The 15975-nt window shown below is 44.3% G+C and overlaps 1 protein-coding gene and 1 long non-coding RNA gene across 2 annotated transcripts in view; one reads left to right on the forward strand and one right to left on the reverse strand.

The window, feature by feature from the left end:
• NUDT3 (nudix hydrolase 3) overlaps positions 1 to 12698 on the forward strand; it is a 126198-nt gene extending 113500 nt beyond the window's left edge. Inside the window, exons 3-5 of the mRNA XM_036867842.1 lie at positions 425 to 469; positions 1610 to 1694; positions 4838 to 12698. Of these exons, the coding sequence (XP_036723737.1) occupies positions 425 to 469; positions 1610 to 1694; positions 4838 to 5016 (309 nt within the window). The 3' untranslated portion in view covers positions 5017 to 12698. The remainder of the gene's footprint in view (positions 1 to 424; positions 470 to 1609; positions 1695 to 4837) is intronic.
• The window catches only part of LOC118903126, a 29657-nt gene continuing 18910 nt past the window's right edge, over positions 5229 to 15975 (reverse strand). The window contains exon 2 of the long non-coding RNA XR_005021722.1: positions 5229 to 6139. This is a non-coding gene — a long non-coding RNA (uncharacterized LOC118903126). The remainder of the gene's footprint in view (positions 6140 to 15975) is intronic.

Consider the following 15975-nt stretch of genomic DNA (forward strand, 5'->3'; position numbering starts at 1 on the left):
TAAAATTAAAAAAAAAAAAAAGAAAAAAGAAAACGCCTGCCAATGCAGGGGACACGGGTTCAAGCCCTGGTCCGGGAAGATCCCATATGCCACGGAGCAGCTAAGCCTGTGTGCCACAACTACTGAGCCTGCGCTCTAGAGCCTGCAAGCCACAGCTACTGAGCCCGCGAGCCACAACTACTGAAGCCTGTGCGCCTAGAGCCCACGCTCCTCAACAAGAGAAGCCACTGCAATGAGAAGCCCACGCACCGCAAGGAAGAGTAGCCCCCGCTCGCTGCAACTAGAGAAAGCCCGCGCGCAGCAACGAAGACCCAACGCAGCCAAAAATAATAAATAAATTTATTTTTAAAAGAAAGAAAGAGAAGATTCAGAATGAGACAGCAATGTAAGCAATGTCAATGTATGAATCTTTTTTATTTTTCAGGCTGGAGTAAAAGGGACATTGGGAAGATTAGTCGGAATTTTTGAGGTAAGTCTGTTAAAATCTTTGGTGCAATTGGTATCATATTAATAACCACATATATCTTTACCATGGGCCATTCAGGCTTCCGTAACAAAATACCAGAAATTGGGTGGCTTATAAACAATAGAAATTGATTTCTCATAGTTCTAGAAGCTAGGAAGTCCAAGATCAAGATGCCAGCAGATTCAGTGTCTGGTGAGGACCCACTTCCTGGTTCATAGACAGCGGTTTCTCTCTGTGTTCTCACATGGCAGAAGAGGGAATGTCTCTGGGGTCTCTTTTATAAGAGCACTAATTCGATTCATGAGGGTCTTCTGTCATTACCCAATCACCTCCCACTGTCCCCTACCTCCTAATACTATTACCTTGGTGGTTAGGATTTCAACATATGAATTGGGGGGCGGGGGAGGACATAAACATTGTCCATTGCAGTCTTAATCTAGGAAAGATGCCATCTTTGTTTCACCAAGTTTTCAAAACAGTGCAGCACCAGCAGAGAATAATGTGCGTTCTTTTTAAAATCCCATAATCTCCTCCAAACAACTAGAATTATTTGTTAGAATTGTTTTTCCCGTGTCTGCCTCTCTTCCTCTCCTCCCAAGATGTGAGGAGGGGTAGATAAGTGTAGAGGAGACAGAGGAGAAGTGGAAGATAAGTAGCTATAGCACAAGAGACAAACAAGGACATAGGCTGGAGTAGAGATTTGGAGAAAGTAGGAAATCAGGGACTAAAGATGAGCAGGGTTAGTAGGAGGAGGGGAGATGTGTGAGATAATCAGCTTGCTCACTTTGATGGGACCCCTGCCCACCACAGTCTCTCCTCTTTCTGGTGTTCTAGCTAGTTAAATTTACTTGGTGCCTTTTTCTCAAGAGGTCCCAAATCCTTTTCTCAGTATTCTTGAGAAGTTGCACTTTGGGCAAAGAGAAGGAAAAAAGAGGGTAAAGCCTTGGCTTTGGAAGCCCAGGCAAAGAGCTCACCCTCAGATTCAAGTGTGGCATGTTTTAAATAGGCCAGCTGGTGCTATTCCATATCTGATTGTAGGACGATAAAAAGTGAAAGGAATCCTTGGGTCTAAGCTCTCTGGACATTTACATAACCTCAGCTCTTTAAGGAAAAACTCTTTCTCTGTCCCTCTTTGCCCTTCAGAACCAGGAGAGGAAGCACAGAACGTATGTCTATGTGCTCATTGTCACAGAAGTGCTGGAAGACTGGGAAGACTCAGTTAACATTGGTAAGTTATCCCCAGATGGCCTCCAAAGAGCTCCCCACAACCGGCCCTGGCCGTGCCGTAGGTCATTACCCAGAACCACAAATGAGAGCCTGATAAAGAAAAGAAATAACAGAAGGATGTCCATTTTTGAACTTGTGAAAGGTACTATTTTGAAATGTTTAAGAGGAAGCCAGAGTTGGGTACATAGTCAACATTTAGAAATGCGGCCCATGAAAATAAGACCTGTTGATTCTAAAACCAAATTGGATCCTCCCAAGCAGGTATTGATCAAGGCCTCCACAATGCTAGGCCCGCTGCTGGCCACGAACCTCAGGCGGGAGCAGGACCATGGCTGTTCCTTGCAGTGCTTATTCATACTGTTAGAGAAAACTGTCGGTTTGCTTGTGTGAGCCCCTCCCTCCAGAGCTGTATAGTAAGTGTAGAGTGATGGGAGTAGTTTCCAGTTATATTCATGTTACACTTCAGGTGCACGCGACTTTCTCCCAAGGAGCCATTTTCTTTGATCTCAGATCACTATTGCATGTATATGTCCTTTTTTTTTGTTTTGGCTGTGTTGGGTCTTTGTTGCTGCACATGGGCTTTCTCTAGTTGAGGCAAGTGGAGGCTACTCTTTGTTGCAGTGCATGGGCTTCTCATTGCTGTGGCTTCTCTTGTTGCGGAGCACAGGCTCTAGGTGTGCGGGCTCAGTAGTTGTGGTGCATGAGGTTAGTTACTCTGCGGCATGTGGGATCTTCCCGGACCAGGGATCGAACCCATCCATGTCCTCAGCATTGGCAGGCGGATTCTTAACCACTGCGCCACAAGGGAAGTCTGTATATATGTCTTTTGACCTAAAAATTGAGGTGATTTTAATGGTTGGCTCATGGTTTAATCTTTTAGCTCTGAAGGAAAATATATTCTAGAAAAGTGTAATATTAATTTAACTTCCGTTGTAAATTGGCAAACAGATATAATTCATTTACCAAAGCCTCTCCCTTTATTGTTAGTATATGCTTTGCCATCATGCCTCTCACACTGTTGATCTGGGCATTTCATAGCCCTTCAGCTTTTAATTGCTTTGTGTTTGGTAAGAATGCAATAAACTTAAGTATAAATAAATTCAGTGGGGGGATATTAAAAATAGACTCCTTGACAGCCAGTGCTGGGGCCTGAAAAAGAGACAGAGGTGAGTGGTGTGGCTGGCCCTGTCCTCAGAGTACTCTGTCGGGTGGGAGTCACACACTTGTGATGCTAATTTTTAAGGTACCATTGCTCTATTAATATCCAAACAAGTCTTTCACCTGTACTCCCACTGCTGAGAATTGACCCTGATGAAACAATCTGAAATATGGGAATAAGCCTATGAGCCTTCCTTCAGATGAGCCTTTTTCAGATGAAAAATTGAGTCTTAAAATGTACAGGTCAGCAAATGTTAAGTGATCTAAGGTCCATTCATCTGATGGAACGTTAGGCAGCTGTTAAACGCATACTTACGAAAGCTCTACACCATGGGAAAGTGCTTATGAGATCGTGTTGGTGACTGAAAACAGGGTATAGAATTGTATATACACTAATTAGAACTACATTAAAATATGAATTTGAAGTGAAAACAAAGATGAGGTACTGGTTTTCACCTAAAGAATTGGCAATGACAAACAAAAGTTAACAGCGCTGGCAGGAGTGTGGTAAGACTGACATTCCAACACACGAAAGCAGGATTGGGGATCGGTACATCCTTCTGGAAAGCTGTTTGATAGTATCACAAGCCCTATAGTGTTCAGATTTTTTTTAAAGTGTAGCATTATTTATAATAACTAAAATTGCAGACTGTTGATGTCCAATGATAGGGAAATGGTTAAGTGAATGACATTACATCCATGCTAGATATTACGATGTAATGCAACCATTAAATGTCATACTTTTACAACAGAGAAGAATGCTTAAGAAACAATGTGAAGCGGAAAAGAAGCAACAACAACAACAGTAATAGTAAAGCAAACTCTTACAGCATGTACTCTGTCCCAGGTATTGTTCAAATGCTTTACATATTAGCTCTCACAACAGACTTGAGAGATAGGCACTATTTATTATCTCTATTTTATAGATGAGGAAAGTGGGGCACAGAGAGGTTCAGTAACTTGCCCAAAGCTGTGCAGCTCATTAGAGCCATTGATGTGATTGGAGCCCAGCATACTAGCTTCAGTGTCCATGTTCCTTACAACAGCACTGCATCAGGGCCTCTGAGGATTCCGAGCACCTTAAAGCATGATCCCAATTATAGTTGCTCAAATAACTGTGTCTTTTTCAAATAAGATGAAAGAAAAGCAAATGCACTAAGGTATTAAGAGTAGTTACTTCTGGTTTATAAGATTACAGGTAATTATCTTATTTATGCTTTCTTCTGTTTTCCCAATTTTAACCAATGATCTTTTGTTATTTTTGTAAGAGAAAAAATAATGGAGGATTTTAAAACATGCATTTGAAAAAAAAATTTAAATACACTGAAAAGTTAATAATTGTGTTGAGATTATATTTTCCTCTTTTTGAGAAAATATTTTCTTTTTTGTAGATATATCACTTTATACAAAAATTTTAAAATAAATAACTGATTACAAGTCAGCCATCCTGGTAATTCTGGAAGCTGATGCTCATGTCTATTTTTTCAGGAGATGGGGATGCTGGTGGGCTTCAGGCACTTATGTACAAGCCGAGGAAGGCTCAGAGGCCCAGGAGCTCAAGAGGAAATCACTAGCAGTGGTTCTCTTTAGAGGGCAGGTTTCACACAATTACTTTCAGCTCTTCAGTTTTCAGGTTTCTTACCTGTTTTCTGCATTAGGCATTTGTGTAATATTTGAAGCATATAAAGTGTGCTTGCATCACCCTTGTAAGAAAAGAAAATAAGGAAAAATAGATTTACATGTTTTTTAAATGTTGATAACCATCGTGGTCATTTTGTAATGTGTAGAAATATCAAATCACTATGTTGTACGCCTGGAACTAACATAGTGTTGTAGGTCAGTTATACTTCAATTTAAAAAAGAAAAGAGAAACATTGATAACCATTGTTGCTTCCATGTTTTTTTCTACATTTTCTCAAAAGTTTTAGGGTCAGAAACCTGCTGCTTTCCTTTTGTACTAATTTCTTTTTCTCTCTGCCTCGACAGGAAGGAAGCGGGAATGGTTTAAAATAGAAGATGCCATAAAAGTGCTGCAGTATCACAAACCGGTGCAAGCATCGTATTTTGAAACGTTGAGGCAAGGCTACTCAGCCAACAATGGCACCCCGCTCGTGGCCACCACTTACTCAGTTTCTGCTCAGAGCTCGATGCCAGGCATCAGATGACTGAAGATTTCCTGTAAGAGAAATGGAAATTGGAAACTAGACTGAAGTGCAGGTCTTCCCTCTCACCCTTGCTCTTTCACCTCTCCTCACAGGCCTCCTCTTTCAAATAAGGCATGATGGGCAGCAGAGAAAGGGTTTATTGATAATGTTGCTGTTTGGTGTTAAGTGATGGGGCTTTTTCTTCTCTTTTTATTGAAGGGGTGGGGGGTGGGTGTGTAATTTGTCAGTACTTTTGTGCATGATCTGTCTCTCCCTTTTCACACCCCTACAATTCTCTAAAGAGGCAAACAGCCTTCCTTCTGCCTTGGATTCTGAAGTGTTCCTGTTTGTTTCATCGCAGCCCTGGCCAGATTTTTTTTTTTATTAAAAGATACCGATGTGAGATGAAATCCTTCAACAGTTTGTCCTGTAATGTGCTGTTAAGTCCAGTAGGTTGGTCACTTTCACTGCAGGATACATTTATCTACACATTATATACTGGGCATATAATATGTAAATAAATGACTTTTAGAAGAGGGATTTAACTGTTTAATTTTTCAAAGTTTTGTTTTTTAAATTCAGGGTGTTTCTGAAGTGGAGAGCCTCACAATTAATTTACTTTTTTGTTTCTGATGCCAGTGGCTAGGTAAAGTTCCCTGTCCTCTCTCTTTTCCCCAGTCATCGACTGTAGTTATATAGGGTATGGGAAGAGTTTAGCTACCTTCATAGTGCTCCCAGGACTCATGGCCTTCTCTTCTCGAAGCTGTGTTTCCATGCCAAGAAAGAAACAGGAAGAAACCTATTTTCTTTTTTATTACCAAGCCAGGAGCAAATGGCCTCAGCTCAGATCTGGAGAAACAATGCTAGAAATTGAATTCCTCCCTACATGTTGACTATAGGGATTTGAACTGGATTCTTGGGATTACTATCTAAAAAACTGGAGCGTCGAGCACTGTTTCTATCCTGCTGGTTTGGAGTTTTTTCCGTAATGCTACTTACCGCCGACAAAGGCCTCTCTCCCTGTGCATCCATGCCTTACACCGTGCTGAACTGGATATTGTCCTTGTGCTCTGAAGCATCCAGCTGTACTTGGCAAGTGCAGCTGTACAGTCCTGTCCCCCTTCTGGGTAACCATGTTACGTTCCTGAAAAGTACACAGGAGGAAAATTCAGATGTTTGCTTGTCTTTGTAATGTTATAGCACTTGTAATTGCACCATGGAGCATGCTCAGAAATATTAAATATGTCTCCCACTGGGATGTGAAAGGTCCATCGTCCGCTGAGAAGTGGTATGGGAGAATGCTTAATCATTTATTAGAACAGCAACATAATGCATTGGCTCCCTGCAAACTGTCTTGTTGGTTTTTGATACAGGTTTGATGCTGGCTTCATTTGCCAATTGTGTTGTTTAGTCGAGAAGTATGCAGAAAAGGGTCTTGAGACCGGGGCTGGGGGTGGGGGGCACTGATCAATCCCTGGCTTGAGACAGGAGTTTGTTGCTGTACTCTTAGTGGCATCTCCTTTGTCAAAACATAGCCAAGATGTGAAATTAAAATCGTAGTTCTCTTTATTTAAAAATTCTAATAAATACTCAAACTTTGAAAAGCTTTTGCTCTTCCCTCCCACTAAAAGAAATGTAGTATCTGGTAGGCCTGTGTCATTTAATGTTCAGTGTTTTAGGGGACATCAGTTGATGAACTTAAATTTTTGCTATCTATTCTCGGTTTGCATATTATCTCCCAGTCTTAAAACACAGAGCCAAAAAGCAGTGCCGGCAGTTTCCTTAGGATACCGCTCTACCTCTGGGAAAGGAATCCTGTCCCTAAGTAAGGGTCCCAGTGGATAGAAAGCACCATGGGATTTGAATCTAAATGCCAACTCACTGTTCATGTGTCCTACTTAAAAACGAACACACTGCTGCTTATTACCTGATTTAGAGCATTCTGAGGTTCTGTGCAAATAAATAAAGGGGACAATAAAATAAGTTCAGCTCAGCACTAAATGGAGTCCCCAAAGCACAATCTTCGAAATAAATTCTACCTTTATGACATAGATTGAAAGAGCTTTGCAGGAAAACGATTAGTACGCTTGAAATAGGAACTGCATTGTTAATAGTAATTTGTGCAGTTTTGAGTGATCTGAAGATGCTTTCACTGGGCTGGTATAATAATACACTACCCTGCAAAGTCCTGTTTGGATTGTTGTTGGCGTCTTTGGGTCAGGAAAGTGAACTGTGCCAAGAAGTATTTGTCAGTGACATGAATGGATCCCATTAATGCAGTTAACTGGCGAGGTTGTGCTGATGCTTCCTTAACTGACAAAAGGAGGCTTTGTCCAACACCAGAATTGTTGAAACTGGTGCAGTTATCTGTTGCACTGGGATTCTGGTGAGCAGGGGTTGGTGTTTTTCCCTCCCTGGCACCATAAACACCATGGCTATCTCCTGACGTGTAGTCACAGCCCTTTTGTGCTACATTACTTAAACGTATGGTTGCAGTAACCTTTCTATCTCCCCCAAAGAAAGCAAGGAAAAAGAGAGGAAAGCTCAAAGTTTACCCTACTTGCAGAATATTTCGACAACACTGATTTGCCATTAATTCTGCAAGTACTCGCCTTATTCAGGCTTGGCAGAAACAGGTTCCTGTGTTCAGGGCAGATATAAAGTCTCTTTCTCACGGTGAACGGGCATGTCTTAGATTCTGGTTATTACCAGAGTGCCCATCAGAGTCCTCCATACTCAGGATGGAGAAAGATAGCAATGGCTTTTTTTTTAAATTAAAATTTGCTTTTGGTTTATAAATTGCAGCCCTTGGGGAAACAACAGTGAGATCATGCCATTTTTTTTGGACCAGGACTTTGTGTGAGTGAGTGAGTGTGTGTGTGTGTGTGTGTGTGTGTGTGTGTGTGTAAGAGAGAAAGAGGACTACCAGGAGTCAGCCGCGTTAGGTTTTCTGGTAGCCTCTCAGAACAGTGCAGCCCGTGAAAGAGGAGTCTTGTTTTTTCTCATGGTAAACATAACAGGATGGAAAAGTTACTGAATTGACTTTTATTTTTACAAGTGTCTGCTGCCCCATCTGCCCTGCGAGGAGAGGGTTCCCTCACTGCTGAGTCTGAGCTGAGGCCATCTGGAGGGATCAGAGAGTGTGGGAGTATCACCCCGCTAAGGCTGAGCAAGGCCTAGAAGGTGGCTTCGCTGCAGGATTTCCGCCCTCTGCATTGCGTTGCCAGTGCTGTGGAAAGCGAGGCACTGGAGGCCTTGCTTCCCGTAGCCTCTGGGGAGCAGAGTGGGTCACTGCCCTCTGAGAGTGTTTGTAGTTTTTTGTACACTCTTGCTACATAGTCAAGTTCCTTCATGGCAGAGAAATATTTTCTGTTTCAGTGTTAGGAGTCAGCCCATGTAAAGTCTCTTAGACTTGCTTAGAAGAAAAAAAAAGTCACCTTTTGTTTTTAGAATTCGAGGAGGAAGAAGTTCCCCATAGAACCACACTTCCTCCTTCTGCTTCCCCTTTCTCTTCTCCACGTACAGTGCTCATTGGGGGCTTCTTCTAAACCTCTTCAACAGAGGGGAGTAATCAGTCTTCTGATGGACATGGATGTGCGTTTCACACCTTGTACTTAACATATTTGTCATTTCCGTCTAGTGCTGTGTTAATACCTTTGTTGATCTCCCCACCTGATCTTTTTTTAAAAACAGCTTAGCCTGAGCCATATTTTTTTTTTCATTTACAAAAAGGATTTAATAACCACAATGTGATTTTTGTCACAACTGTATGATTTTTAATATTTCTGAAGTGTTCTCTAAGCCCATCCTAGTTGAGAGTGAATTTAGCATTAGAAGAAATACCTGGAGAAATCTCCACAGTGGGATGAATTTTTGCTTAAAGAGAAATGAGAGTTTGATAATATAGCTCCATCCTGGTCCCACCTGCATTTCACATCCACATCTTTACAAAAAATAGGAGACATGCAGGATAGTCAACTCAAGCATTTCTAGGGAGAGGAGATTGTTTAATGGTGATTAAATAATGCAGATGGCTCTTTGAGTTCTTATTCTTGAAGACTCTAAAAGAAGTCAGACCTGAGGCTGTGCAGTTTATACTGCCCAGTTGGGGTGGCGGTCGTTTCTTCTGAGCACTGCTGGGATGGAACCTATTTCCCCAAGGCTCTGCAGCTGTCGACCTTAGTGGCGTCAGCCTTGCTCCATCAGGGCACCCCCCCCCTCACTTGAGGTAGGTGGGAAATCCCCCCAGAGTCAGCCTCTGCACTCTGGGGTGAGCTTGCAACAGAGACCACACCATCCAGAAGAGCTGTGTATTCCATGTCACCTGACATGTCACCTAAAGCAGTAAGACATTTGAGATTATCAAGTAAATTGTGAATTGCTAAATACTGCAAACTATAGAATATACTACATCAGGTTGACTTGAGGTCATCACAGGCCCTGGGAACCTGCTTTTAGGCAGACTCTCCTTTGGAAGCCAGGAGCCTTCCACTCCTGTCTCTGAAAAGGCAGCTTCACACTTCAACAATGTTTTTGCATTAGCTTGATAACCTTTCAGGGATGGGTAAAGCCTAATCAAGACATTTAAAAAATGATACCTCTCACCTTCAGAGTAATCCAATAGTTTGTCCTCCTAATCCCCTTAAAAATTAATAAATAAAAAGAGAAATAAAGAATCCCATTTGGTGTTGATTCTAACAGACTCCTTGAGCTGAGGCTGGCAGTCACGTGATTTGATTTTGTGTGTCTGCTACATGAAGCTTTTGAAGTGAAAAGGGCACGTCTCACCCCTAAATCTTTGTTGATAGTGATGATCTGTGAGCCTGAGCTTGTCCTAGAAAATGAGACTGTCCACCTGGCAAGGGGAGCACAAAGGAAAGCCTCCTTAACTCAGAATTGAGCACAGCAGGAGGGCCTCTGCGGAAGAAGGAAGTGCTTTTGGCTGAAAAAGCAAGATTAATATCTAGAAGGTGGTGAGTCATTGTTTCTGTTCCTCCAGCAATTAGGTTGTTTAATTAAATAGGTTTCCTTCAGTTTACATTCCCAGTTCTTAACCCCAAACAGGGGCCACTAGAACAGCAAAAAAAAGGCATTTAACCCCCTGGAGATAGGCTTTAAAAGATACAAAAGCAGCAGCCTTGTCATTTTCCAGGTTCATCACCATTTTGATGTGCTGCCTGTCCTTCCACCCCCACTGCAGCCAGGCCAGATTTGAAGATTCTATTAATATTTGAGTTGGGGAACATAAATTCTGGTTCTGGAACAATTACCTACTAAATTGCTCACCATCTGTGGACATTATCCATGGGATGCACCTTTCAGGGAACATTTCAACAATACAGTAAAATCACTCTTCTGGGCTTGAGGCCCCAATCAGGCATTAAGATCAAAATCTTAAGTCTTTGGAACCTCTCAGGAAGAAAGCAAGATACCCATTCCCGATGCTGAGCCTTGAGACTGGACTCCCCTGTCTGTAGAGTGGGGTGGAGTGGCTCACCTTCAGGAAGTCATTTCTCCATTGAGGTTGACTGCAAGTCCTTACAGGAAGTAATACTGATATGAGCCTGCGCACCGCAGACACAAACCTGCCCTTTTGCCTCCTCCCACGTGACTGAGAGCATTTTTTGCTCAGAATCCAAAGGGATTCTCTACTCCAAAATCCAGTTTGCTTCAGGTGTTTGGTTTCGCCTCTGAGAACGTCACCCTTTCACTCACCCGTTCATGGACGTAGATGTGCTGCTCAGGGCACAGATTCACGAGGGAGTCTAGGGCCCAGCAGTTGCATAGTGTTGCATTTTGTAGTTAGAAAAACAGTTGGTCCACTCTATTATAAAAGAGACACAGTGTGGGGGTGCAGTTTTATAAATGTCAGGTCTGTTTTTATTGTCTCATGGTCTGAAAACATTCAAACTGATTTATAATTGAAGAAAAAGTTGGTGGTTAAAATAAATAAAATGTCAGTTAGTGCATCTATCTTAAAGATAACTACCAGTGTATACCATGTGTTTAAGGAAGTAGGAGCATTTGAGGATGTTGTAAAAGTAAAGCAGGTATCTCTGGCCTACCCAAGTGTTTCAGAGGGAGGACGTGGAAGCCCATTAGTAGCATCTTTATACTTGACTTTGTATAAAGAGTCCAGTCTTTATTTCAAGGACCTTTTTCCCATCCTACCGAATCACCTTGGTAGGGGATGGGCTCTAAGGAAGAAGCAGTGAGGCCCCAGCTCTATTTGCTGAGCTACAGGGTATGATTTCCAAACAGCATAAGGCGTATTTGAGGGGTTTCCTAACTCTGCTCACCTCCACTCCACTCATCTACCATCAGCACCAGCAGGGTTAAACTCCCTGGGACCATTCCAGTTCTGAAACAGATGAACTAGAGGTGCTTCCAAACCCTGTCTTCTCAAGTGTATCACGCAGGTGCAGTCTCCCTTTGGCCAAGTTCAACAGGTGTTTCCAGGGAACCCTTTGGATGGAGGTAAAGTAGCCAAGATGTATTGAGTTTAACTTTTTCTGAAGGACAAAGTCTTTGTCCCTCTCCCCTCATGTTTTAGCTGAGGCCTAAATGACCAAGTCTCCAGAACTGAGACAGAGAGCCAGGGGCCCCTGTACCCAGGGACCAGTCCCCTGGGGATCTCACAGACTCAAACCAGACTATTCTGATTCCACCGGAACTCCGCTGCTGTCCCCTTCCATCAGGACCACCCAGAAAAGCAAACAACTTAGCCTTTCCACCCCTAGGTCACCTGGTTCCTTGGTGACCATTCTGCAGAGTGAGAATGGATCACCTGTTTAGGCAGTGTGCTGTATATTTGTAGAAAGGGTAGAAAGTGGAGTGGCCAATGGGCTGAGTACTCATCCTTGGAGAGGGTAGCAGAATAACCCCAGATGAGCTCAACAAAACCCCAGGGAATCCAAGGAAAGGTGCTCGTGTGGGAGGAGGGGTTGGTAATGGTCCCTTAACCTCTTGGGACCTTCCACAACTGGGGTTTGGAATAACGTCGCCCTTACCCCTATCCAAATGTGCTCCAGGACGTAGGAGCTCCTGACCCAGGGGTGCATGGTCTTGTTTTCCATTTTTTCATTTGCAAAACAACCTTGCTTGGTATTGTATGAGAAAAGCGAGTTTTCCTCCTTGCCCACTTGGAGCCGCCTGCCCAGGCCTGGCTTCTTCCCCAGTCTCTCAGTGCTCTTAGGAGCTGAGGGGAGCAGAATGGGTCCAGAGGAAGTGGAAGGAAACTGAGTTTTCCTGCATCCCTTTCTCTAGGAGGCTGTTCTTAGGCTTCCTTCATACCTCTCTTTCCCGTGGGGGCAGGCGGGTTGTGGAGGAGGGCTGAAAAGAAAGTCCAGGTTTGGGTCTGAGACAGGTGCACAGCAGATGCAAGTCCCCCTTTCCCCCCTTTAATAGCCAGCCAGCCATGTGTAACCATCCCCTTACTAAAGCATCCCCTCATGTGCGCCGGCACCAGAGGACAGCAAAGCCCTCCCCCATAGTCTAGCTGGAGCTCTGGTACTATCCCTAAAATCCCACCACCCCTATATCCGACTCCTTTTTATAAAAGCAAATGCTTAAACCTGTGAGTGTGCTGTTCCTTTCTATGTGTTAATCAGTTTCTTTCCACTTGAACTGTGTGGGAGGGAAGGGCATTGGAACTGTAGGTTGTAATATTGTGCCAACCAATAAAAACCAGTATTTCACACACATCCCTGCTTAGTGTCTGGTTTCTTTCTAAAAGTTTTCCTCGAGTCCTTCTCATCAGTCTTCTTTTGATTTTACCACCACCCTCTGCTGGACTCTTGAGAGTTGCCCCAGAGGTCAGAGGTGGCCGCATGGAAGATTTGCTGTTCAGAGAATTCAAGTAAGGAATGAAGTGAAGCCCAGGCAGGTAGTGAGAGTCAGTGCCAGGGAGCCCCCCCCCCCGCAGTCACCCAGTGCTTCACTAGGAGCCCAGAGGGGCGTGAGGGGACAGAGGTGAGCCACATCCAGGACAACAAGGGAGCACAACAAGGGGTGCTCTCCTGTGTGGAAGCAGAAGTTGGGCATGGTGGAGTCAGGAAGGGCTGGAGCGGCGTTTTGAAGATGCATGCTGGTAGGACTTGCAGGCAGAGAACAGGCAGGGCATCGCCAGGGCGAGAGCAACATCAAGTGAGCTGTGCCCCTCCAGCCGAAGACAGATGACAAGCATTATGGGCTGAAAAATAAAGCATGATGAGGCCAATTTAGGGAAAGCCCCAAAAGCCAGGCCAAGGAGTTTGGCTGCATACATGTGAAGTGCTCTTGAGCAGGGCAGTCATGTAGAATCAGCCATGTTTGAAGAGGAGGCAGGAGAGGTTGGAAAGGAGCCACCTGGAAACTTGTGATGCCAGGCCTTACGGACTCAAGGAGTGGACCTGGGGATGGAGAGAGGGCTGGAGAAGAAAGAATAAAGAGTGTGTCACAATCAGATAAACACGTTCATCCACTGAGGGCCCCTGGCCTCTCTGGGACCCTGGTGGCATCACCACTTCATTCAGCCCCAGGGCAAATTCCCAATCAACTGGTCAGAGCACCCTTTCCTCCTAAAATTCTGATTCTGCAGGCCTCCTTTATCCCATGATGATCACCGTCCCTTCCTTTATCAAAGGATTCTTTTGCCAGGTTTAGCGTGTGTAATGAGGCTGTGAGCTTATGAACGCCGATGCAAGTGATACATGCAGGAAACCACCAAATGGCCACCTCTAATTGGGATCTGGGGTTCCGGAAACTCTTCACTCGCCCACATCAGATCATGATGGGCCATTCTAAAGGTGACCCATCCCCATCACATTCACTACATGTTGATTGTTCTTCATTCTCAGGGTAAATGCAAATGTTGGGATTACCTTGCTGCAGCCCAGTCTCCTAATAGTCTGCAGGACTTGTGGCAGGAGGGAGGGCGAGTGGGAGAGAAATCTCAAAAGGCCCCAAAACTTTGAGCATGAGTGACCAGAGGAAATCAGTCCAAAGAACACGAATGCCACTCTGACATTGCTGAAACCAGCACCGGGGACAGTGCTGCGACATGCATTGCACTTCCTACGCCCTTTGTTATTCTGAGGTGGCAGCTTTGACCAACTCAAGCCAGATTGAGTTGGCAGAATTCCTGCCCAAACCCCAGTCAGGCTGGCTCCCATCCTCTCTGGAGACCTGATAACCGTGCTGAAGAAACCCTGTTATTATAAACCATGGACTTGTTTGCTTTGTGGTTTCAGACACATTCGAGGTGTGAAAGGTTTCTTTTATCTCCTTGGTCTTGTGACACCCAGCTAACATCTCAGCATCTGCGATGCAGCCATGAGGCTCCATGTTCTATGACCTGAATTCCAGCAATGTGCTCAACCCAGGACATGCAGTCCTCACAGAGGCACCTGCTTGGGTGACAGATGGCATGCAGTGGAAGATAAGACAGCCTGGGTAGGTAAGCCATTGGGGGTGGGGTGAGAGGGGCCGATGGAGAGAGCTTGGGCAGGGGGACCATGGAAGGGTGGAATGAGTAAGGGATTCAGAAAAGGGAGGGAGGATAGGGCAGGCTGCCTGCTATAATAGAAGGTGTGAGCATTGGAATTAGACCAGGGTTCAGGTCTCCGCTCAGCCATTGACAAGCTCTGTGATCTTGGGCAAGTTACCGTCTGTGTTCCTTCCTATTCATTGGGGGAGAAGTCTACTTTGTGGGGTCGTCATGAGCGTTAAATAAGTGAAGGAGTGTATGTGATGCCAGAGTTGGTGTGTGATCATTAAATAGTGGCTGTGAGTGAACACCTGTTTGGGAAATGCCAAGGACTGTGCTGAGTTCACTAAATAAGTCACAACAGACACAATCACAATGCAAAGTGACAAATGCAATAAAAAGAAGGCAGAGAGAGTGACTAACTCCATCCCAGTGGAGCCACCATCTGAGAGGATTCATGAAGGGTGACGGAATTCTCAACCAAGGGGACAGCATGTGCAAGGGCGCTGTGCTCGGGTAACAGCGAGTTTGTAGGGGCTGGAACGTGATAGCCGTGATGGGGAGGGAGGAGGGAGAGCCAGGAGGTGCCACGGGAAAGGTCAGCTGGGGTCAGGTGGCTTGGCTGGCTGTTTGAACTTTACTCCGCATGACTGGGAAGCCAACAAAGGTTTTAAAACAGCAGTGACTACATCAGGTTGGGCATTTGGGGAAGATGATACTACTCTCTACTGAGCGCTCCTGGGTTGTTGTTCCAGGCCTTTATGCCAGGAGGTGTGTTCACTGCTTTACAATTTCATCTTTGCCATCCTTGTGACACATAGGACCTTTGGTCATCACCTTCGTGATGGTAAAGGAAATGGCAGCCTAGGGAAGCAAACTACTTTTTAAAAGAGTTGGAGAAACTAATTCTAAAAATCACAAGGTAGAGTGCCAAGGATGTCTAAGACAGTTTTGAAAAACTACAAGGAAAAACACAGGACTACAGGGAAGTCCTGTGTTCTATCAGTATCAAGACTTTAAAGATAAAGTAACTGAAGCAATGTGATAAATGGGAATAGCTAGATAGAGAAGTGAATTAGGAAACGGAATAGAACAGGGGACCAAGAAACAGACCTATGCATATGTGGGAATATGGTAAGAGCCAGAGGAGACATGCACCCGAGTGGGGAAAGGATTGGTCCTTCAGTAAATGGTGTTGGAACAATTGGCTAGACAAATGGAAAAAAATAAATTTAGATCCCTACCTCACACCATACAATGAAAATAAACTCGCAAATGTGTAAAATGAGTCATAAAGCTTTTAGAAGAAAATACAGAAGTTAAGTAACACATCCAAGGTCACACAGGTAATAAATGGAAGAACTGTAGTCAAACCCAAGGGGTCTGACTCCAGAACCTGCCTTCTCACCCACTTAGTAGTATTCTCTCCTGGTCACTTTAGAGTGTAAGATGGACCAGAGCAAGCAGAAACTGAAGTCAGGGAGGGAGGTGGTGAATGAATTTGCATCTGGTCC

This window comes from Balaenoptera musculus, chromosome 11 (assembly GCF_009873245.2).
Source record: "Balaenoptera musculus isolate JJ_BM4_2016_0621 chromosome 11, mBalMus1.pri.v3, whole genome shotgun sequence".
Lineage (NCBI taxonomy): Eukaryota > Metazoa > Chordata > Mammalia > Artiodactyla > Balaenopteridae > Balaenoptera > Balaenoptera musculus.